Source organism: Melanotaenia boesemani, chromosome 9, assembly GCF_017639745.1.
Source record: "Melanotaenia boesemani isolate fMelBoe1 chromosome 9, fMelBoe1.pri, whole genome shotgun sequence".
NCBI classification, from domain to species: domain Eukaryota; kingdom Metazoa; phylum Chordata; class Actinopteri; order Atheriniformes; family Melanotaeniidae; genus Melanotaenia; species Melanotaenia boesemani.
In genome coordinates this window covers 31,910,893-31,936,344 of record NC_055690.1, presented here as the reverse complement: position 1 = coordinate 31,936,344, position 25,452 = coordinate 31,910,893, and the positions used below count along the sequence as shown (strand labels likewise).

The 25,452-nt window shown below is 40.6% G+C and overlaps 1 protein-coding gene across 1 annotated transcript in view; it reads left to right on the top strand.

Moving 5' to 3' along the window:
* Positions 1-25,452, top strand: part of prx (periaxin) — a 30,861-nt gene that overhangs the window by 3,305 nt on the left and 2,104 nt on the right. Inside the window, exons 2-8 of the mRNA XM_041994825.1 lie at positions 8,487-8,542; positions 9,428-9,535; positions 10,406-10,531; positions 11,818-11,977; positions 12,784-12,977; positions 13,658-13,899; positions 14,050-25,358. Coding sequence (XP_041850759.1) covers positions 10,502-10,531; positions 11,818-11,977; positions 12,784-12,977; positions 13,658-13,899; positions 14,050-25,358 — 11,935 coding nt within the window. The 5' untranslated portion in view covers positions 8,487-8,542; positions 9,428-9,535; positions 10,406-10,501. The remainder of the gene's footprint in view (positions 1-8,486; positions 8,543-9,427; positions 9,536-10,405; positions 10,532-11,817; positions 11,978-12,783; positions 12,978-13,657; positions 13,900-14,049; positions 25,359-25,452) is intronic.

Below are 25,452 nucleotides of genomic sequence, written 5' to 3'. Positions count from 1 at the left end.
TTTGTTTGTTTGTTTGTTTGTTTGTTTGTTTGTTTGATGCAAACAATAAAAACAGGACATGATACATAGGAGGGAAAACATGTAGAAAATAAGGACAACACCACTAGCAGAGCAGTGTGTTGTGGTGTGCATGTAAATATGTTGTCTGATGTGTGCATAACTCCATTCAAAGTTAAATATAACAGCGAGAAGAAAGAAAAAGAGATATATACAATAATCGTGAAATTACTTGGCTGCAACCTTGCATTCACTATGATAATATTAGCAATGTTATCAATGGCAATTTTAAGATAATATTAGCCGTTTATTTATTCATTTATTTATTTTCCCGCTATGCCATCTCCTGATCTCTTATTGACTGTAATTCCTCAACTCTCTGCAACAGATTATCTAACATGTTAGATATCTGGACTGACCCTCGGACTTGTTCATGAGCTTCAGAGATAACATCTTTAAATTGTTCTGATCTGAATCCAGTGTCTGCAGCATGAAAACAAAGTTTACAAATCCTGCATTTAGACACTCGGAGGAATTCTGAAATACAATAATTATTATTCTTATTAACAGACTACAGATTAACAACAGAGATTTACATCCCTACCTTCTCTTAATGAAAACTGTAAGAGTATAAGCCTTTAACAGTGAGTAAATGATACTGATGTTACTGTAGCTGTTCTAAAAGCTCTCAGCAGCAGGTGTACCACAGAAATAAAGCACAATATATTCTCTAACCACTGTAGTGGAAGTACGAGGAAGTACGAGGCCACCGCTGTAGTAAATTATGATTATCAGTGCAGGGGTTCAGGAAAGCAGACGTTCATCCAGAGGCACCATTTTAACCTCCTACTTAAGACCTCGTTGCTTGTCGGTAAGGCGTGTGCTCGTGATGCAGCAGCTGGTGCATCATCTTCACCACCAGTCACTTTGTAAGAAAGTATTCAGAATTTCTGAAATTATATGTAAAAAAAATAGCTTTTTGCTACTGACTGAGTTGGATAACCTCACTTACCGAAAAAGAAAAAAATAGTCTTTTTCATTCAATTAATCCAACCACCTTTATCTGATATGTTAAGTTTGGGTAAACTGACTCTACTCGACTCTTTACTTAGATAAATATATGTTAGTGTCAGGCTGAATCTTTGGTGCATTTTTATTTAAAGTTTATTTCCCTGCAGCAGCCCTCTGCTTCAAGTTGTAAATCAGGCCTGACTCCAGATCCCCTAAAAAGGAACCAGAGATGCTGATTTTAAAGATCTGCTGTTTTTCTGGATGTGTTTACAGTAATCCTCATGTCTGGAATAGAAACAGTCCTAAAATTAGATCTAAAAACTTGTGTTATCTGCTCCGGCTGCCACCAATTGTGAAAAAGTGCTGCGGTATTTCCTGCGTGTGAAGTCTTACGCAAGCGCGAGAGGAGAAAACATATTTTTGTCTGCATCTGGCCTCCGCTGATAATACTCGAGTCTAGAAATAAATCCCAAACACATCCTCAGCTGTCCGTCATGTGCTGCAAGGTGTTATGTTAGAGAAATGTTATCGGCTTTTTAAAGCACAGATTGGTGCTTGTTTTCTTTGGGTGGACACCTCATGTCCAGCCAGCACTGAGCCAACTATAACATCATTAGCTGGTACATCTCTAGTGGACTTACAGCGGCTTCAGGACAGGATCAGAGCGGCTGAGTCGCTTTCATTGTGCTCTAAAAACGGGACAACAACTAGTGTTCAACTCTCATCACGGCATCACATTCCCCAAACCAGTCGGTCACAGGTTGACATGACAACCTGCACAAGACAAAATGATGCTGCCTTCATTGACTGCACTTTTGTATATGTGTTCATTATGATGAATAAAGATATAGATGCTGTACTGCCACAGAACGCAAAAAGACAGCTTTATGTATGTTTTGTACTTATTTTCTGTGGCGTGGTCTAAGGTAAACTGAAATTTACGAGAGCAGAGGATGCAGAAGTGTCCTGCAGAAAGTCAACTGCCTATTGTGTGTGGAATTAAAGTTAGTGGAGAAAGTTATGAGGAAGAGTAGCTGAGTAAAATCATATATAACATGTTAGCTGTGTTTTTTTGTTTTTTTGTCATTTCAAAATGTGTTAAACTTCTAGCCAGACAAAGTAAGACTGACATTACTCAGAAATTCCCACAACACTGGTTTCAGGAACTGATGTAAAGGGCATTTTTATTGTATTTTGCTACCCAGACCAGTGAACTGCACTGCATGGTTTGTTTTCCTGATCCAAGGTATTTGATTCTAATGATGGATAAATCCTGCAGCCTGTCAAACTCGCCAGAAACCATTTAATGATGCATTAATTTGAACAAAGATTTTTAAGCAGGAAGATATATAAACATACAGAGCAGTGGGTCCACGGGATGTGTTGCAGAAAGGTTAAGATATGTTAATTTTTTTATAAATAAACTTGGTTACTTTGCTAATATCATTCTATGTCTGTATCTGTACCCCTGCATTCTTCTTTTCATTTTCAGCACCGAGCCAGAACATAGTTTAGCTGACCCTCACCGGCAAAAATGCATCACTATTCAGTTCAATTCAGGTTTCTTTGTATAGCCCAGCACTAATTCATAACAATAATTTCAAGACACTTTACTGACACAATACAGTTCAATACAAGTCATTCAAGTCCAAACTGTTACCCATTTAACATGATACGAAAACCATGATATTAAAGTCCCACTTTGTATTGGCCTTTTCATTTGTAACTTTATGAAATTTTCACATCGACAGATTACACACACCTTTTTATGCCTTAATTAAAACATCTAAGCCATAGCCATTTTACAGTTATGAGCAGCCTCAAAATGTCCAAAACGTTTTAAAATGTACAATTATTTAGTAAAATAGATGTGTTTTAATGGGCTTTATAACAGTTGGGGTGAGACTTTGAACTTAACCCAATCCTACATCTACACTCATCTGCCCTTGAGACAATCTTTGTGGTGTTTTCCTACATTCAGATCAAGATTGTGGGTAGGGCTGGGCGATATGGCCTAAAAATCAAATCTCAGATTTTTCTTTTTTTTTAACCAAATCCGATTTCGGAGCTAAGTCTGCTGCTAACTAACTATGTAAAAAAAATCCAGATTTTCTTAAAAATAAATCTCCAGAAATGGAAAATTCAATTTATCGATTTTATCGATTAATCACCCAGCCCTAATTGTGGGACACTTTTTATTGTTTGGCTGTGAGGCAAGTGGAAGCACAGCAACTACAACTCCTCTAAAAAAGAAAAGGCACAACAACTGATCATTGGCACAAAAAGCTGGAAACAAAACTAAATGCTGCAGAGGAGGCAGAGAAGTTTCTGAAAACTGGCAGCAGTGGAGTTGAGTTCTGTTGTACGTAGACAGCCAAATATTTACAAGGACGTCTATTTAAAGAGACAAGTTAGAGACATTTGTGAGTCATTCTTTGCATTGTCAGATGGATTGTTTTAGAAAGTAATGATAAACATTGTTCAGTCAGGTTATGTATGAAGACTCAGAGCTGCAGACAGAAAGCAGGGTTCACTAACTGACACATCTAAAGAGAAATCCTGCAGGGATGATGTCTCCTGGTGTACGTACATCAACATTTCTTGAAAAAAAAAATAAGAAAGAAAAATCTGCATGATGATGAAACTGGAAAAAAGCTTTTTTGGGGAAAAGAAGCTGTCAGGCTCTGTTTAAGCTGCCTTTCTGCTCTGAGGCTTCACTAACAATCCCACACACCATAAGAAACCTACTGGAGACGACTTAATCCAGCTCCTGTTAGGCAGCCTACAGATGTCTGACAGCACCAGCTCGTCTTCAGGTTCAGAGCTAATTAGACTTTAAAGCATTGTGCACCAAGAGGAAGGAGGATTAATCCTATTCTAGGAATGTGTAAAAACACCTGATGCCTTTTATTTTTTTGTTGTTTGGCACTTTGGAACACAGCATAGCATGGTGTGTGTTCATCAGTGCAGTCAGAATGTAAACAAGCAAAAACACCACACACTCTTCTGGCCGATTATGTGAGAAAATTCACTTTTCTGCTGATCTGTGTCACTGCAGAAACACACACATCTTGAGACACACACACAGACTTCTGTAGAGTCTCTACAGAGCTGCATCCTGGTTCACAGTCCTGCCACGTTTAAATTAAACCTGGACTATTAGATAAGGCAAAAATATATGACAGAAACTCATGGGTGACAAATTTTCAGGTCCTTTTTTAATTTCTTTTCCTCTCTTTGCATCAGTGTGGTATCAGAGTGAAAACAGCAGACGGGAGAGGAAGAGAGGAAGAGGAGGGTTGTATATGCATGCTCACTAGAGTAATAATAAGGGAGCTTACAATAAATTACCAGAGAGCTCACAGTAGCACACACAAACTGATTTCTGGACAAGCAATTTAATTGTCAAATATCTAAATTCCTCCTGCATCTACTGCTACTGATTCATCTTTTAGGTTCAGTAAGCTCAACAGTCATGCATTGAACTGTTGTTAAAACGGAGGGAAAAGGCAGCAGTAAGTCCTGGGTGGCAGACCGGCTCGATTAACCCTGGACTTTAGTCGGTCCTGTCCCATGTCGCAGTTTTAGCATGCTAACATTAAGGTCAGGTTTCTTGTTTATACTGTATGGGTGATGTTTTTCCAGCCTTACAGGTTTATTTTAACAATAGTGGCTTTCGGTGCTGAGCTACTAACAGGTGTATTCAAATATGTTAAGAAAATCAGACAATCCAACATCTGAATTAAATGTCTAAATAGACTTATTAACTCTGGTGTACAGCAAATGCAGCATGAGTTGAACTTGCAGTTTTTGAATTTCTAGTGACTTTAGACATAAAAATGTAGGTTTAAGAGCACATAAAAGAGGTTTTTTTTTACTTCACATCTCCTTCTAAAATAGCTCATTTGGATGTTTCCACCTTTTTGTTCTGTTCTCTGTCCAGATGATCCCACACTGCTTCAGTAATGTTGAGGTCTGAGTTCTGGGGAGGATTCATCCCTCCATCTGACCTGTTGCCACTGATCTTCAGTCCAGTTCTTGAGTCATATGACATACCTCGGCTTTTTCTCCCTGTTTTCCTTAAGAGTGGCTTCTTGACAGCCATCCCTTCATGGAGACCATTTCTGCTGAGGCTTATCTCTGGTCTTGTGTCAAGTCTTTGATTGATTTATTCCTATTTCTTCAGAAATCACTATTCAGTGCATCCGAAAGGGCCCTCAGAAAGCCTGGAGGACTTTTCCTTAAGCCCATTTTAAAATTAAAGTCTGGTAAAACTGAGGGTTGTCTCAGGACTTTTGCTCAGCTCTGTAACTAAAAACTCGTTTAACCAGCATGCACTCATACTTCACTACTCTGCACCTGTATGGAGTATGCCGGAGGTTGAAGGTCCATGCTGTTTGGAGCAGCCATCAGGCTTGTGGAGGCCTGCAGATGTGACTTTGGTCTATAAAAGGACTGGTCTGTGTGGCATTTCAAATCTTCACCTCCTCCTTTGCCATCACTCCATTCCCCAGCTCCGCCCAGGGAGTGCCACCTCCTCCACCTGCTGCTGCCCGTCTGCAGCACGGAGCTGCAGTTTAGAGCTGCAGTCAGGTGCAAACCTATCTAAACGTAACCACAACTGATAATTATTAACTCTGAGTTTGACTTCACAACTCAAAACTGAGATTAAAAGAAATTGTACTTTTTTATGCTTTGATAATGAACCATGTTCAGATATAAACTGAGCAGGATCATCCACCACATTCCTGTCACTGTTGTTTCTGCTCCAGCTTCATGAAACACGGCAGTAACTGCAGCTTACAGGCCAGCAGTGCAGCTCTGGGAAGGCTGCACCTGTTTCTGCTGCTCTACCTGATAAAATGTCAGTCACTCAGCACGAAAATAATAATCAGAGAGCCTGTACGTCAACACAATCAGTTGGACATCTCTGTTTAATGAGTACAGTACGTCTGCTCTTACTCCACATCTGAAGGCACAAATATGCTATTAATGAAATAAAAACAAACATTTCAGGAGGTTAAAAAACATCTTGATCAGATGGTTTTTGTGTCTCTGTTCATGTCACGTAATCACGCTTCATAAAGTTTTATTTTCTGAAACTTGCTCTGTTCGCTCCTCTTTGAGCGACACACTGACGAGGAGGCAGCCGTGAATGTCTGCTATGTGTTCCTGTGACCTGCCGGACACCAGATACCTCCAGCCCACCCAAACAGGAACGGCATCCACACTGACCAAACACGCCTGAATACTCACACACAGATTGCTTTTCTCATTTGCACATACACAACGTGAAGCTCAGGCAGCTAAAAAAGCGATCACACGAAGAAGGCAGGACTGCTGGGAATGAGACTGCAGTGGGTTGGGAGTTTATGGAGCGCCAAGTGATTCCTGAGCGAATGTGGTGGAGCAGTGCTGCTAATGGATTGAAGGCAAACTACTGGGAAAGAGAAGCTTCTATACATTTATTAAACTCTAGTTAATTCACGGCTGCTCTGCTTTGTAAAATGTTAATAAAAAAGTTGCAGCTGTAACTAAATCAAAGGCGTTTGATAGAAAAATACGAAACATCGTTAAAAACTGTTTCTGTTGGTATCTAATCACTTTGCTGTTTTTTTTTCTATTAGAATGAGGCATTTGTATTTATTTGACGTGGATCCACATACATGGCAGCAGCCATATTTATGACGCACCATTTATCCTACAGTGTCTCTGAATGGACAAACAGCTCAGCCTTTGAAGTGAGAACCCTCAGCACCAGTTTTGTTTGAGAGGAGCTAGAGCACCGTTTGGGATACGAAACGCCTTAAAATGGCCAAAGAGGATGTTGAAGTATCTGCAGTGCAGTCATTGCTGCACCTGAGGCCACTGGATCCACGCACAGATGAAAATGTGTTTTTCTGGAAGAATTTTGGCCAGTGACGGCCACCGTCCCTTCACAGCTGTGCTTAGCATTTAAACTCATTTCTCATCTTTACCACTAGATGTCATTCATTTTTTTACACACTATACCTTCAAACTTTAGATCCAGACTGTGCTGTTTAATCTTTGCATCCAGTTTGCATAATTTCTGAGTTTGAAGCTCTCTGTGGGGACTAAATGATGGCGGCAGGATATCTGATTTGTGTGAAGATGGTGGTCAGCCTGGCAGCCTCACAAGTCTGAATGAAAGCATCTGGAAGAGAACCATAAAACCTGGTCAGCAGTCTAAAGTGCTTCACAGTGTCTGGTTGCATCAGTTACTGCACATAACTCAAGCTGGCCAAAACACAGCATGAAATTAGTATCGATGTTTACTGTGCTCATTAATACATGTGTAAAGGATCATAATGTTTACATTATTATTTTCTACGTTTTCTGAGTGGTTTTATTCTGAATGCATTTAGGCATCTGTATCTCTGCAGCATCTTCTACATCTTTTAAATCTCCTATTACAAATTCTGATGCATTTTTTTCCTGCATCACTTACTTTGTCACGATATCGACGCAACAGAAGAGCATCCATGTTGTATCACTGAAAGGTGGCTGCACAAGGCATCCTGCAGCTGATCAGCTGTGATGAACAATTCAACCAAAACATCTATAAAATGGCAAAAAAAAAAAAAGAGCAATCAGCATCATACATATTTTTTAGACCATATAAATGTAAACCTTTCTGTTTTCAGGTAGAATAAATGTATTGATATATATTCATGTAGGATTTACAAACAGATTAACATAAAATATAGACTTTGTTGATAAGTCTCTGTTTGTCTATACAAACAATTTCATTATTTATTAACAGTCTGAAGGGCTCTTTCCATGGCTGTTGGCACCATTAAAGAAAAGCGCTCTAAAGGTTTATTCTGCTTGTTAGGACCTTCAGTTGTATATGAGTGAGGGGAGAAGTTATGGAGATGGTTCAGGTTCGGGTAGCCGGTGCAGAGAAATGACTGAGACCACGGAAAGAATGTTAAGACTGCCAGAAGCTTCACGCTGACGGCCATGTCACTATATTAGACCCTTTAACTTCACAAGCTGAAGCCTGACATGAATACCTCATGTTACATCTTCTTAAGAATGTTGCTGGAGCTGATTACTGTCATATGACTCTGTTATGGTTTGATGGCATGTAAGTAGTGGCTGCTGTCCTCCATCATACGGACAGTTTTAAGTGGAATCAGATGTCGACAGAAAGGAAAAGCGGTGAGATTGTTTGATTTCCAAAAGGTGTGCTCATAGACGGATGATGCAAATTTAACTCTCCTTCCTTTAGCCACTAAAATGTAACATGGGGGTAAATCAGTCTTCATTGTCCTGTTTTTAAAGGAATATGGAGTTATTTCACAGTTGTATTTAACCAATATTTATATACTTTAGTCTGCAGGACATGGCTTTTCACTCCAGTTCTTTAAGATTCTTATATTTACCAAACTTAATTATGAACAAACTAAAACTGTCCCATAATCTTGTTAAAGTGAGTCTTTTTTCTGTTTTAGACTCTGACAGAGACCAAGAGGACAGCCATGTTTTCAGCCAGACCAGAGATCCATCTGTAAGTAAACTTGTTTTACTGATACAGATACGCAACCTCATGAGATTCAATGATAATAACTGTCACTACTCAAGGAGAGCTAATCATAACATCACCACTATTTTAGGCTGTGAGCTCAACATTTGTACCAGAAATATGTGACTGGTGCCCGAGGTCACACGTGTTGGGACAGAATGTTTTTACAAGATTTACTATGCAGGAGTTCATGAAACAAATAAGGGAAGGAGATATGGGAGGCTGGAGTATGACATGCTTCCTGCAGAAAGAGGACAAGAGGTAAAACAACCTCCATTCAGTTTAGGTTAAAGAAAGAAAAGAGTCATTCGAAATGCAAGTGGGTTCATATTTAAACAAAAAAAAGTTTAAGGAAAAATAAATTGCTCCAACAAGATCTGCAGATACTGAACAAGTTAAAATTGTGAATATATATATATATATTATATAGATAGATAGATAGATAGATAGATAGATAGATAGATCGATATGCTTCATCGTTTTTTTTTTGTTTGTTTTATCCTTTTTTTAATCCTTTATGGATGGCTGCATCCAGATTTAGTGGAACATAGAGGAAGCTTGACTAGCATACATAGTTAGAGGCTCACTACCTCCACATTGTTTTATTTATGCAAAGAATCATCTCTTGGCTTTACGCTCACATACAGTGTGTTCAAACACTGGACTTGAAAGATTCCTATAATTTTCCTCTGCAGAGCAGCTTCCAGCACAACATCAAAAACAACCAGCAAAATATTCACATCACGGTGCAGATGTACTTTAGATTTTCACGCTGGAGTCTCTGATGGCAGAGCTGCTCTGCATGCAGATCAGAGTATTAATGGTCCAGTTTAAGGGTAAAACACTGAAAACCTTATGTCTTGTGGGCAGGTGAAAGACAAAAGGCGGTCGCCCCCCTCTGCCAGATCCCCCTCTGCCCCACAGCACAACCTTCACCACAGCGGCACCACAGACGAACAGGAGAGCCCCGAGAGAGTGGTGAGACACAGCAACGACTGGAGGAACCCAGTCATACCTCCAAGGATGTTAAAGTGATGCTTTTGATTATAACTGCATGTGCAGCCAATTTCCTTCACTGTATTTGGACCATAAAGAGTAATTTTTTTTTTATGAAAATGGATCTCAACTATCTGGTTGCATTCATGCAAAGTTTACATTCTTTTATAAGCTTCATTGTCTATCAGATATATTTGGAAACCTGGGACTATGACTGACCCCTGAGCCACCAGGCCCGGACAAACTGCAGCACAATAGCCCCGGTCTGATCTGCTGAGGTCACTGTCCGCCACATAAACAAGCCCTCATTTCTCCCGGCTCAGCAGAAATGTCAGTCGTGGCCTTTTCATGAAGCAGCAGGTGACCTGCCTGCTGCTCAATGCAAAGTCCTCAACAAAATGTCTGAATGAGGCAGATCTGAAACCAGCTGCAGGTGTCGGGACTGTTGTAAACATATTTTCCCTCATTCACGGACAGCTATGTCAGGGGATTTTATGGGGTGGGAAAAAAACTATTGGCTGCTGGTTAAAGTAAAACGGGGACCTCTGCTGGTTTTAAACAGTTTTAAATTATTTTTAACAGGCTTCCTGCTGCAGCAAGGTTATTATAATACTCCAGTTTAATATTCTCATGTGGCTAAATAGTTTTAAGTAATGAACATTAAACTAATTTACATCAGAACGTCACAAGGTGAGTTTATTTCTTCTCTGAAAATGATGCAGTTTCACTCCTAAATTGTTCTTTGTCAAATTTAGCCAAGTAGTTGATCATAAATCTTTCTGACAGAATCAGCAATAAAAATAAGCTTCTTTTATTTGATTGTTTTTACCCATAATTCAACAACACTTACAGGTACAGAAGAAGAAGCTCCATGCAGAGCTGAAGCAGGTGCTGAGTCAGAAGAGAAGTCATCTGAAAGAGTCGACCTGCCAACTGGCCCAACCAGAGATGGACTCGGAGCTGACGGATGAACAGACGGTAAGCAGGAACCCGACTCATCGTGTTGGTCATTTTTCAGGATCAATGGGTGTGAAAGGAGCTGCATACATGATACACCATGCAGCACTAAATTAACATTTTTTTCTTTATGAGGCATGTGGGAGTTATTTCTGTGATCAGTCGCTGTAAAGTCAATCTCACCCAAGAGTAGGTGACCTTCTGTCCAACCTACATGATAGACTGGATTTAGAAGTAAAGTGTAAATAACTTGTGCTCTTATTCAAGCAACTGGAAAAAGAAAGTACTGGGAAAACAAGCTCTTCATAGTTGGGGAAAAACTTCAGACTAAAATCAAGTTAAATAATCTGCACATTCAGTCAGATCATTGAACTTGGTAAGATTTTCTGAAATATGAAAACATCTTTTAGACAAGTGAGAAATATATTAAGACAACTCGAAAACACTTGTTTCAAGTTCTTTTATTAAGTAAAAAGAAACTCAAAATGATCCTGTTAATGCTTCTTTCAATGTTTCTTCCTCGTTTTGAAAGAAAATATCTTAAAACAAGAGCAACTAAACAAGACGATTCTTCTGAATTCAAGAAGCAACCCTGTGAACAGCCTCTCCAACCACCAAACATCCATATACCTGAACGGAGAAAAGATCTTTCCAAAAGCCAGACTGATCATGATGGACGAAGGTTGAACCAAGTGTACATGCCTTTTATTTCTTACTAAATCCTAAAATTGGTTACTCTACATGCATATCTTTCAACCCAATTTTAGCTCTGAGAACTTTTTCCAAGACCTCCCAGTAACACACAGTGCAAAAATGAGCCCTCTCATGACAAGGTAAAAACACTAAACTTTAGGAGACTCAGACTAAAATGAAATGAAATAATCTGCCAGTGCAGTGAAATAACCGAACTTGGTAAGTTTTAATGAAATAGGAAAAAATATCTAGACTTTAGACAAGTGAGACATATATTAAAACAAGTGGTGAAACACTCATTCAAAGTATTCTATTAACTAAAGAAAACCCTTGAAACTAGCCTGGTAATGCTTCTTTCAGAGTTTGAAGAAAAGATCTCCAAACGAGAGCAATTATACAAGAATTGAGGATGATACTGGGTCAGTGGTTTAGGTGGTAGAGCAGGCTGTCCAGTAACTGGATGGTTGGTGGTGATTAATAATCTGCCAGACTCTGTTCTTTCCTCGTATATCACTCTCAAAACATGATCAAAATTTAGTTGTAAGACTTGTTTAGCCAATTTTTGCAGTGAGTGTGACAAAACGTTGCAGTAGTTGTGTGTTTGTGTGCGTCAGAGTGTGGATGAAGGCTCTAAGTTGGTGGAAATTGTGGTGGAGACGGAAGCTGAGGCTGGAGCCAGCGGCTACAGTGTGACCGGTGGAGGACAGCGAGGGATCTTCGTTAAAGACGTCCTCAAAGACTCTCCAGCTGCTAAACACCTCAGTCTTCAACAAGGTAGATTCATTTAGGATTCACCTCTAGCAAGATGCTCTGTCCAGTATAGGTGGATTAGTTGGTAAAAACCCAAATTTTTACACATCTTTTTCTCAAGAGCTACACACATTATATGTTTCTTTAATAAACCTTCAATTCCTAAAATGAAAGGAAGTGGATGATCCTACTTTCAGTCAAGGGGGGCCCTTTACCAAGACAAACCCTGTTTGTCATCACTTCCTGTTTGAGTTTAGGTAATAACATTACAGAAGACCAAAAAACATGCATGCCAGGTGTTATTAAATTGACTTAAGGAGTGTAAGCATGCACGCTCGTTAATCTTGTTTTTGCCCGAGTTTGCCCTGTGATGGACTGGTCCTCCATCCAGGGTGTACCCCACCACTTGCCTAATGGCCAGGGGTAATATAGGCTCCTGCTTCCTTTGAAAATGATTAGATGATTGTGTTTACAAGTTTACAAGTTGTTGTTTTAAATGTAAAACGTACAATGAAAGAGCTGGACTATAACAAGCAAATACAGTAATGTAAATGTACACATACATATTCACTTCCATTAGAAGCATTAGAAGAAAACCAATTCTTTAAGTGTTAAAAATGTAGTTATTTGATGACTACTTAGATTACGTTGATGATTACTTAAAATTGTCTTAAAATTACTTGAACATAGCTATTGGTTCTCAGAGTTTATGACATCATCCTCTCAGGATGAAGGTTACCACCCATATAAACTGAGTACATCCAGACTGAGGTTGATTTTTACAGGATTTACAGCTGCAAACCTTCATTTCTAATTTCCTCTGTGTGAAGGTGACCAGCTGCTGAGCGCTAAGGTCTACTTTGACAACGTGAGGTATGAAGACGCTCTGAAGATCCTTCAGTGTGCAGAGCCATATAAGGTCAGCTTCCAGCTGAAGAGGACCATCCCTGGAGCCGAGGTCAGCATGCGGCCTAGAGTCCCTAGTGCTGAGGTCAAAGGTCCCAAAGCAAAGGTGGCCAAAATGGTAATCCATCACTTCTGCATTTTTAGAATTATTAATACCTGAAAGCCAGATCTGTTTGACGATCACAGAATGACTCTAAGTTAAAGGTGATGGTTCCAGTTCCAGTCGCTTAAAAAAAATCCTTAAAGTTCCAGTAAACAATAATTTAAAACTGCAGCAATTATTTTCCATGTTAAAATAAAGCAGAGTATTGTTGTTCATGGTCCTATATGAACATCATACCTGCTCATAAACTCTTTGATTTGAGATATGAGATGCTCACACATATATGTTATGCATCTAGGTTTGACTGTGCAAAAACATGTTCCTTAGTTAAAAATACTCCTACATGAGTCCATATTGCCTTTTTTTAATTCAAATATAGGGGCTTATTAACCATTTCTTGGGCTCCAAGTAAGGTTTCAGTTTCAGTTTTGGATCCTGATTGTTTTCTAGTAAGACTCTGCTGCTCAAAGCTTTTGAATAGGGATAAATTAACCTGGTCTGTGTAAGTTGTAAGTGAATCTGTGCACTACAACACATCCTAAATTAAGATTAAAAGCCTTGATTGTCATTGTAAACTTAACTAAATTTTGTTGCCGACAGTCATTGTAGCAGCATCAGCAGTTAAAAGATAAGAAGAAGATAAAGAAATAAAAGTAATGTGACTAACTAAATGACTTTGCATGCATGTGTTGCAGAGTCTGAAAGGCACCAAGACGTTTAAGACCCAGAAGAGAAGAGGTGGTCGTTTTGGTCTGAAGAGGCTGAAAGAGAAGCGCAGAGAAGAGCTGGTGATGGAAGGCTCGCCCCCCAGGCTAGAGACGGGTGATGTGGACGTGGAGTTTTCACTCCCTAAATTCAAACAGAGAAAGGGTGGGAAGTTCGAAGTAGAAGGAGTCGGAGGAGCAGCAGCTGTGGGGAAGGTGAAGAGGAGGATCAGGTGGGGATTAATTGTGATTATTTTCGAGCTGATCCAAAAAGGTCAAATCCATCTAAGATGTGTACAAATTAGGATTTTTTTCTCCTTCCCAGAATATCCAACGTAACATGACATTTTTTGGTCTATAACTAATGTTTTTGTTTGTGCCAGGTTTCCACGCATGAAAACAAAGAGTTACACTGGAGCAGAAACGGGACAACGTGAGGAAGATCTGACTCCATCTGAATTATCCGGAGCTAAAGTGAAAACTAAAGGAAAAGGACACAAGTTTGGAATCATGTTTCCAAAGGCCAAACACTCAAAGCCAGGTTCTGCTTCAGAAACTGGATCTGCGGAGCTGAAGCCACCAGGAGTGAACATCCAGCCACCGTCTGTGGAGTTCAGTTTGTCTGGTGATAAAGACACAGATGTTGGGAAGAGAGGTTCAAAGTTTAGCCCTCCTGATGTGGAGTTTGCATTCCCTTCAGGAAAAGCAGAGGCATCTTTGCCCACCATGAAGGGAACAGCAGAAATCAAAGCTCCTAAAGTGGACATCAAAGGAGGAGGTGAAGGGAAAATTAATGTAGATGTAGGAAAAGGAGATGCCAAGCTCAGAATGCCAAAGCTGAAACTACCGAAGGTTCGACTTTCACGTCATTCAGATGAGATTGATGGTGACATCAAGGCAAAAGCTGAGGGAATGAAGATGCCTCATGCTGACATAAAAACTCCTGAAGCAGAAATGAGAGGAGATGTGGAGATTGGTCTTCCAAAAGCACACGTCACAACACCAAAAATGGAAAGTGATCTGTCCGGAAAAGCTCCATCTATTCAACTTCCATCAGTTGATATTTCTTTACCAAAAGTGAAAGGAAAGTTTAACACAGATTCCTCACGCCCAGAGTATGAAGGTGCTGCGAAGGCAGGAGTCAACATGCCTGCCATCGACATCTCCGGGCCAGATGTTGACTTGGATTTCAGCGTAGGACAGAGAATTCCAGATGAGGTGGAGGGCACTTTTAAAGGGCCCAAAATCACCATGCCAAAGGTTGATATCTCCTTACCAAAGATGGGAACTCCTGATGTGGATATTGAGAGTCCAGAAGGTGTAGGGAAATCCAGCCTTCCTTCTGTTTATATCTTGCTCCCAAAGGTGAAAAATGATGGTAGAGATGTGGATATGGACTACTATGTTGGTGGAGATGGAAAATTTAAAATGCCCGATTTTGACATAACTCTCCCAAAAATGAATACATCGGAGGGAGAAGTGAAAGGTGATTTCAAGTTGCCCAATGTAGACCTGCATCTTTCTAAAGGAGAAGCAGGAATGACGGATAAGGAAGGAGGAAGTTTTAAGTTACCATCATTTGACATTTCACTCCCAAAAATGAAGACAGGTGAAGTAGAAGTTGATACCAGAGGACTTGAAGTGAAAGGCGGTAAATTTGAAATGCCTGAAATTGATATTTCTCTACCCAAAGGCAAAATGAAGGGAGACATTGAAGTGGAAGGACATGCTGGGAAGGGAGGCAAATTCAAGTTGCCCACTTTTGATGTATCTCTGCCAAAGGTAAAACAACCGGAGGGTTACATAGAAGGCCCTGAGTTTGAGTGTGGAGGTGAAATCCATATGCCCTCTGCTGATATATCCCTGCCAAAAGTAAAGACAGAGGGCAAGATTGAAATAGAGGCTCCATCTGCAAAAGGAGGGAAGTTCAAAATGCCTTCACTTAACGTTAAACTCCCCAAAATAGAAACATCTGGAGCTGAAGCTGACTTCCAAGGACCTCAGATTAAAGGAGAGAAAATTGAACTACCATCAGCAGGCATTTCTGTGCCAATAACTCAGGGTGAAATTGCAGCTGAAGGTAAAGTAAAGAATGGCAAATCCTTTAGCATGCCCTCTGTAGACATCTCCCTCCCAAAAATGAAGCTTCCAGAAGGAAATGTTAAGCTAGAAGGCCCTGAACTCGAGGGAGCAAAATTCAACATGCCTTCTCTTGACATCTCTCTTCCTACAATGAAATCATCTGATGGGGAGGTAGAGATCGAAGGTCCTGAGGTCAAAGGAGGAAAGTTCCAGTTGCCTTCTTTAGACGTTTCACTACCACAAGTTAAAAGTCAGGGAGGAGACATTGATATCAAAGGTCCTGAGTTCAGAGTGAAATCCCCAGAGGCAAATTTAGACTTAAAAGGAAGTGAGATTAAAGGAGGGAAAATGAACATGCCCACGATTGACATCTCTCTTCCAAAAGGAAAATCAGAGGGCAAGATGGAAATTGAAGGACCCTCAGCAAAAGAGAGTAAGTTAAAGATGCCTTCGTTTGATGTGTCCCTTCCAAAGATGAAGATGCCAGGGGGAAATATTGGCTCTGGGGGACCTTCAGCTGACATCTCTCTTCCAAAGGGTAAAGCAGAGGTTGACATAGAAACTAAAAAGAAAGGAGGACATTTTCATATGCCCTCTGTTGATGTTTCTCTCCCAAAAATGAAGTCAAAGCATGTTGACATTAAGGTTGAAGGGCCTGAAATTAAAGGTGGGGGAATAAAACCGCCAAATATTGACATCTCACCTCCTCAAGGGACATTCAACGCTGATATCACAGTTGATGGTAAAGGAAAAGGAGGTGAATTTGATCTTCCATCTGTAGATATGAACTTACGTGGAGTAAAATTCCCAGAAAGAGAAGTGAATTTTCAAGGTCCCAAAGTCAAAGGTGGAAAGTTTGATATGCCAAAGATCAACCTTACATTTCCAAAAGGAAATGGAAAGGGAGATATTGATATTGACATACACTCTGGAAAAGATGGAAATATTGAAATACCATCAGGACAAGTCCAAGCTGGCGTCAATGTTGAAGGACCTGAGGGAAAAATGGGAAAATTCAAAATGCCCAAATTTGATATTGGTTTTCCAAAACTGAACCTGCCAGAGGGCGATGTCAAAGTTGATGGTCCAGAGATTAAAGGAAGAATGGAAATGCCAGCTGTTGCGATTTCCTCTCCAAAAGGAAAAATAGAGGCTGATGTTGATACTGATGGTCATGAGGTTAAAGGACCCAAATTCCACATGCCTGGAATCAACATTAATCTACCTAAAATAAAATCGAAGGAAGTGAGTGCTGATATTAAAGGACCAGAAGGGGAAAGGTTTGACATGCCATCAGTGGATGTTTCAGTGCCTAAAATAAAACCTCCTGTGGTAGATGTCAGTTTGGAGGGTCCAGATGTTAAAGGAGACATTGATATTTCACTTCCAAAAGCAAAAGGTGACTTTGGCATCAACATTGAAGGTCCTGAAGGAAAAGGAGGAAAGATAAAGATACCAAAATTTGACATTTCATTACCAAAAGTAAACTTTCCCGAAGGAGATGTTAAATTAAAAGGGCCTGACCTGAAGGGTAAAAAGATTGAGCTACCAGACATAGATCTTTCAGTTCCAAAAGGAAAAGTTGAGGGAGGGATTGAAATTGATGGGCATGGTAGTAGAGGAGGGAAGTTCCATATACCTTCTGTCGATTTCTCTCTACCTAAAATGAAAGCTAAAGGACCAGAGGTCAACATCAAGAGTCCTGAGCTCAAAGAAGCAAAAATCAACAGCCCAGACATTGACATTTCACTTCCCAAAGGAAAGGCAGAAGTTGACATCAATGTTGAAGGTCCCGAGATAAAAGGGGGAAAATTTAAAATGCCCAAATTTGATATTTCCCTGCCAAAGACAAAGATGCCAGAAGGCAATGTGGAAACACCAGATGTTGATATTTCACTATCAAAAGGAAAGCTAAAAGGAGAAGTTGATGTTGACAGTAGTACCAATACAGGAGGGAAGTTTCATGTGCCCTCCTTTGACATCTCTCTACCTAAGATGAAAACAAAGGGAGCTGATGTTGACATTGAAGGGCCAGAATTTAAAAGTGGCATTACTCTACCAGAAGGAAAAATTGAAGGTGACCTAAATATTTCTGGCCCTGCTCTTAAAGGAGGAAAGTTTAACCTTCCACCTTTTGACATTTCATTTCCAAAGGGAAAAGCTGAAGGTGACATTGACATTGAATCACCTGAGGTGAAGGGCAGTAAGCTTAAAATGCCAACATTTGATGTGTCTTTGCCCAAGGTGACTCTTCCAGAGGGTGGTCTGAAACTTAAAGGTCCAGACCTCAAAGGAGGGAAGATTGAGATGCCAGATACTGACATATCCTTACCCAAAGGAACAGCAGGGGGAGAGACTGAAACAGGACAAGCTGTCAGAGGAGGCAAGTTCCACGTCCCATCTATTGACATTAATCTCCCTAAAATGAAAGCAAAAGGACCAGAGATCAATGTTGAGGGTTCTGAAGTTAAAGGTGGAAAACTAAACATGCCATCCCTTGATGTTTCCCTGCCCAAAGTAAAAGCTCCTGACTTCAGCGTAAGTCTTGAGGGTCCTGAGGTTGACATCAATGTTGAAGGTCCTGAAGTGAAAGGAGGAAAATTCAAAATGCCTAAATTCAATGTTTCTTTACCAAAAGTATGTCTCCCAAAAATGGATACCAATGTGAAAGGGCCTGAAGTCAAAGGAAAGATTGAAATGCCAACTGCTGATATTTCCCTCCCAAAAGCAAAGACTGATGTGGATATTGAAGTGGACTGTGGTAAAGGAAGTAAGTTTCACATGCCCTCATTGGATATCTCTCTTCCTAAAATCAAAGCAAAGGGAGTGGATGTTGATATTCATGGGCCTGAACTCAGAGGTGATGTTTCCATCCCCAAAGTAAAGTCTCCAGAAGTAGATATCAGTCTCAAGGGCCCTGAGGTTGCAGGAGGGAATATTGACTTGCCAAATGTTGATATTTCACTTCCCAAGGGAAAAGTTGAGGGTGACTTAAATTTTAAGGGTCCTGAGCTGAAGGGTGAGAAGTTTAAATTACCAAAGTTTGATGTGTCTTTACCAAAGATGAGTCTCCCAGAAGGTGACATCAAAATACAAGGCCCAGACATCAAGGCAGGTAAGATTGAGATGCCAGATATTGATATTTCACTCCCAAAAGGAAAAGCTCAAGGAAACATTGAACTTGAAGGATATGCTGGGAAAGGAGGAAAATTCAATATGCCAACACTTGATATTTCTCTTTCTAAATTTAAAGCCAAGGGCTCAGAGATAGATATTAAAGGTCCTCAACTTCAGGGTGGCAAAATCAACATGCCTGGTGTTGATCTTTCACTTCCAAAAGGAAAAGTTGATGTTGACCTCAGCAATGAAGGCCCAGACGTCAAAGGTGGAAAATGTAAAATGCCCAACATAGATGTTTCTCTTCCAAAGTGGAGTCTACCAGAGGGCAATGTCAAAGTTGAAGGACCAGATGTTGGAGGAAAGATAGAAATACCAACCAGTGAGATCTCACTCCCAGAAGGAAAAGTAAAGATGGATGTTGATATTGAGGGACATATGGGTAAAAGAGGCAAATTTCACATGCCGTCAATTGATATTTCTCTTCCTAAAATGAAGGTGAAGGGAGCCGATGTTAATGTTGATAGACCTGAACTTGAAAGTGACATTTCAGTTCCAGAAGGAAAATTTGAGGGTGACATTCACGTTGAATCACCTGAGTTAAAAGGAAGCAAACTTAAAATGCCAACACTTGATGTGTCTTTGCCCAAAGTGAATCTTCCAGAGGGTGATCTCAAACTTAAAGGTCCAAACCTCAAAGGAGGGAAGATTGAGATGCCAGATATTGACCTATCCCTTCCCAAAGCAAAAGCAGGAGGAGACATTAAAACTGGCAAAGGAGGCAAGTTCCACATGCCATCTATTGACATTAATCTACCTAAAATGAAAGCGAAAGGACCAGAGATCAGTGTTGCGGATCCTGAAGTTAAAGGCGGAAAACTAAACATGCCATCCCTTGATGTTTCCCTGCCCAAAATAAAATCTCCAGACTTCAGCGCAAGTCTTGAGGATCCTGACCTGGAAGGAAAAAAGGTTAAAATCCCAACTGTTGATGTTTCTGTTCCCCAAGAAACTGCTGAGTTTGGCATCGATGTTGAAGGTCCTGAAGTGAAAGGAGGAAAATTCAAAATGCCTAAATTCAATGTTTCTTTACCAAAAGTGGATCTCCCAAAGATGGATACCAATGTGAAAGGGCCTGAAGTCAAAGGAAAGATTAAAATGCCAACTGCTGATATTTCCCTCCCAAAAGCAAAGACTGATGTGGATATTGAAGTGGACAGTGGTAAAGGAAGTAAGTTTCACATGCCCTCATTGGATATCTCTCTTCCTAAAATCAAAGCAAAGGGAGTGGATGTTGATATTCATGGGCCTGAACTCAGAGGTGATGTTTCCATCCCCAAAGTAAAGTCTCCAGAAGTAGATATCAGTCTTAAGGGCCCTGAGGTTGCAGGAGGGAATATTGACTTGCCAAATGTTGATATTTCACTTCCCAAGGGAAAAGTTGAGGGTGACTTAAATTTTGAGGGTCCTGAGCTGAAGGGTGAGAAGTTTAAATTACCAAAGTTTGATGTGTCTTTACCAAAGATGAGTCTCCCAGAAGGTGACATCAAAATACAAGGCCCAGACATCAAGGTGGGTAAGATTGAGATGCCAGATATTGATATTTCACTCCCAAAAGGAAAAGTTCAAGGAAACATTGAACTTGAAGGACATGCTGGGAAAGGAGGAAAATTCCATATGCCAGAAATATCTCTTCCAAAGATGAAAGCAAAAGGACCACAAGTTGAAGTAGAAGGTACTGAAACTGGAAGTGGGAAAATCAACATGCCTGATGTTGATGTTTCACTTCTTGGGGGAAAAGCAGTCGCTGACCTGGATACCAAGGGTCTAGAAGTAAAAGGAGGCAAATTCAAAATACCCAAAGTTGGTATTTCAATTCCAAAGATTAACCTTCCAGAAGGTGACATCTCATTGGAAGGACCAAAGATGAAGGGGGGAAAGGTCACCATACCAGCTGTTAATATTTCACTTCCAGAAGGAAAGGTGGAAGGGGATATTAATATTGAAGGGTCTTCCAGAAAGGGAAAGTTTGAAGTGCCGAAAGATAAAGTTGATAAAAAAAGTGGAGGACTTCACATGCCAAGTATTGACATAAATCTGCCCAAATTTGACCTCAGCCTCTCCTCTGGAGTGAAAGACAAAGACCTCCAAGTGGAGACCATTGGCCCTGATGCATCAGGTGACTTAAAAATGTCAGGTCTCAAAGGAGATATCAGACCTGCCACATTGAAAATTACAGGTAAAGACATAGAGACAGGTGATGTGGAAGGTCCAGGTTCATCCATCAAACTTCCCACAATCAAACTGCCAACAGTTGACATCTCAGCACCAAAAGTGGACTTTGGCCTTAACAAACCAAAAGTTGATGATGTGGAAGTAGAGCTTCTGAAAGCAGAAGGGGGTAGACCTTCTTCAGGGGGTAGCTTTGATCTACCTGAAGTCTCCCTTAAAGTCCCTAGTTTCACTCTCCCCAGGTTTGGTGGAAAGTCAAAGAGTGGTGAATTAGAGATATCAGGACCAAAAGGAGATGCCACCCTCAATCTTCCACACATGGAAGGGGAGATTAGGGCACCATCAGTAGAGTTTGATGGAGATGGAAAAGTGAAGGTGAAAAAACCTAAAATCAAAATACCTTCATTTAGAATATCTAGAAAGGACACAGATGTATCAGTGTCTTGTCCTGATGTCGATGTCAAAACAAAAAAGGGAAAAGCTGACATTCCTAAATTGGACTTAAATGCTGAGAGCTCAGGCGACAAGACAAAACCCAAACTGAAATTCCCCAAGTTCAAGATATCATCACCAAAGGTTCAACTCCCAGAGGGAGAGGTTGATGCTAAAGTGGAAGCAAATGTGGAGGGGAAAGGTGGCTTCCATGCACCTGATGTCACTGTCAAACTACCAAAGTTTTCCATTGGGTCTAAAGAAAAAGAGTTAAGTAAGCCAAGTAGTGAAGTGGAAGGTAAGGCTAAAGTCAAAATGCCATCTGTGGAGCTGTCACTACCAGCAGCGAAAACACCAGAGACTGAGGTCCTTCTCCCCAAAGCAGAAGTGGATGTTTCAGAGGCTGATATTAAAGGTTATGAAGGAAACCTTAAAATTCCCAAGATGCCAATAATTGATGTTTTCATTCCCAAAATAGACCTGGATGTGTCCATGCCAAAAGGAAAGTCCCAAAAGATTGAGGGACCAGATGTGGAGGTAAAAGGAGGTGAAGGGAAATTCAAGATTCCTCAAATAACAATGCCAACGATAGATGTGTCCCTTCCAAAAGGTAAATCTGGGGATCTTCATGCACCAGAAGTTGAAGCAGATGTTGATGGAGGCAAATTTAAAATGCCATATGTCAAAATGCCAACTGTTGATATAAGCTTACCAAAAGGAAAAACGGGAAAAGTTGATCTTCCAGGTCTTGATATAGAACAAGATGGTGGCAAAATAAAAATGGCTGGTATCAAAATGCCTGAAATTGACATTAAAGGAAAGTCTGGGAAATTAGAAGGACCAGATGTTGAAATTGAAAGTGGAGGAAAGATAAAGATGCCACACATCAAAATGCCACGCGTTGACATCAGTCTTCCAAAATTGAAAACTACAGAGGTTGAGACTCATGGGTTGGATGCAAATGTTGATGAAAAAGGAACTAAATTCATAAAGCCCCATTTCAATATGCCTTCCATTGACATCAATCTTCCAAAAGCAAAGAATGAAGCCCCAGAAGTTGAAATGGAGGGAAGTACAGAGAGAAGGTTCAAAATGCCCAATATTGACATCTCTCTTCCAAAAGGAAAAATCAAAGGCACTGAATTATCTGAAATAGAGATGGATGCACAAGGAGGAGGAAAACTCAAAATGCCTTACATAAAAATGCCAGGTATTGATACTTCTCTGCCCAAAGGAAATACTGAAGGTCCAGAGATCGAAATCAAGGGAGAAGGTGGAAAATTCAAGATGCCACATGTTGTCATGCCCTCTGTTGACATCTCACTTCCGAAAGGAACGATTAAAGGTCCAGATGTAGAGATGGAGGGATGCTCTGATGGGAAATTCAAAATGCCTTCTTGGAAAATGCCAGATGTTGATATTTCTCTTCCCAAGGGAAAGACTGAAGGTCCACAGGTGGAGATCAAAGGAGAAAGAGGAAACTTTAAGAAGCCACACATCAGTATGCCTTCTGTCGACATTTCACTACCCAAAGGAAGAGTTGAATGTCCCAGTGCTGAAATAGGAGATGGAGGAGAGGAATCCAAAGCACCATATATGAAAATGCCATCAGTTGACGTTTCAGTGACCAAAGGGAAGTTTGAAAGTCCTGGTTTTGAAATGAAGGGAGATGTGGAAGGAAATTTCAGAATGCCTCATTTGAAAATCCCAAATGTCGACTTCTCTTTGCCCAAAGGAAAAGATGGTGCAGAGGTTGAAAATAAAGGAGAAGGGGAGAGATTTAAGATGCCACACATCAGTATGCCTTCAGTTGACATTTCATTACCTAAAGGAAAAACTGAAGGTCCAGAGTTAGAGATGGGAGATGTGGGAGGGAAATTCAAAATGCCTCATATGAAAATGCCAAATGTTAACATATCTCTACCTAAAGGAAAATCTGGACAAATAGAAGGAACAGAGCTGGAGATTGAGGGAGGCAAATTCAAAATGCCACATGTAGACATTTCTCTCCCAAAAGGAAAGACTGAAAGTTCCAACCCTGATATTCAGATTGAGGGAGGAAAGTTTAAGATGCCAAAAGTTGACATCACTCTTCCAAAAGGAAAAACTTCCATCAAAGGTCCAGAGGTGGATGTAAAGGGAGACAGAGGACAAATCAAAATGCCAAATGTTGACATATCTATCCCTACAGAAAAAGTAAATATTGACTTACCTCCACAGAAAATGGAAGCAGAGGGAGGAGTCATCAAACCTCCACATATAAAGATGCCAAAAGTTGATATTTCACTTCCTAAAGGTAAAACTAAAGATAAAGAAACCCCTTCTGTAGAGATGGAAGTCACAGGTCCAGATGTTAAACTCGGAAAAGGAGAGATGAACTTACCGAGTGTTGAAGTGAAAGGTAGACTTAAAGGACCACAAGGAGGCACTTCAGATGTGGACGCAGAAGCTGATTTGCACAGTGAAGGAGAGCATAGAGTTCTGAAACTAAAAATGCCAACAATAGACATCAAAAGTCCAAAAGCAGATCTGGAGCTTGATATAGGACTTCCCAGAGGAGAGGGGAAAAGGGACAAGAAAAAGGAAGAGCTACCTGCCGTGGATCTGAACACATCAGGAGCCAGCGGTAAAGTAAAGGGTCTGAAAGTCAAAGGAAAAAAATTCAAGATTGGAAAAGGAAAGAAAAAAACTGGTGGAGATGGATCAACAGAAGCAAAACCAGGCAGCGAAGAAGAATCAGGTGGCCAAGTCAAACATAATGGACATACAGATGACAAAAATCGGGTTAACATCCCAACACCTGAGGTTATGCTACCAAGTGTTGGTTTGAAAACAGGAACAGGAGGAGAGGGAGGTCACTCATCTTCCAGTGCAGAGATCAAAGTCCCCAGGATACCAGACATAGAGTTTGACATCGGTACATCACAAGATGAAGATGATGACCAAACAGAAAAAGACAAGAAAATCAAAATCCCCAAGTTTGGTGTCGCATTACCCTCCATCTCTTCTCCTGAGAGAAGGATGAATGTCTACGGGCCAGAAATTCAGTATGAGGGCCCGAAAATGCCCAAAGTAAAGAAAGCTGTGTTTGTCCTGGTAAATCCTCCCGAAGCAGATGAAGCTGCTGCAAACAAAGGCAACCAGAAGGAGGAAGCAAAAGCTGAAGCTGAGACAGAGGATGTCAAAGTGAAGATACCCAAAATCAAAATGAAGCCAAGTTTTGGTAAATCCAAAGACAAATCAGCTGCAGTGAGTGGAGAAAAAGAAGGAGAGGATGAGGAGAAGTCAAAGGGAGGGAAGATAAAAATGCCCAAAGTCTCATTTTCTTCTGGAAAATCAGGGTCGTTTGATGTTAGTGTCAAAGGCGACAGTCCGAGTTCAAGTCTCAACGGAGAAAAATATGCAAGTCCAACCAAGGGCTCAAAGGATGATAAAGGGACATTCAGCAGTAAAATCAAATTTCCAAAGGTCGAGTTAACCAGTCCATACGGCAAGATGGCTGCAGAGGAGGAGGTCACAGGAACAAGCACAAAAACTGGAAAGGATTCATCACCGAGAGTGGAGAGAGGAGACGTCAAAATCAAACCAGGCAAAGTGCTGGTTGCAGGCTCCACGACAGATTCCTCCAAGCATGTGGTGTCGTCTCATGCCAGGACAGAAATGCTGGACAGGGACAGCTCAGAGTCCCCTGATGTTTTTAGCACCGAGTTCAGTTCAACAAAGGTTCAGATGTGGGGCGAGATGGAGAGCATGAGCAGAGAGACTGAAGAAAGAGAGTCTTCTCCCTGGTTCAAGGTCCCAAAGCTCACACTGAAGCCTCACTCCTCAGGTAATGAGATTTATCATTCATAGAATTGTCCTTGCTATTATTTTTTATGTAATTACTAACATGTCATCTCCTGTTTTGTCTTTGCTACATCAGA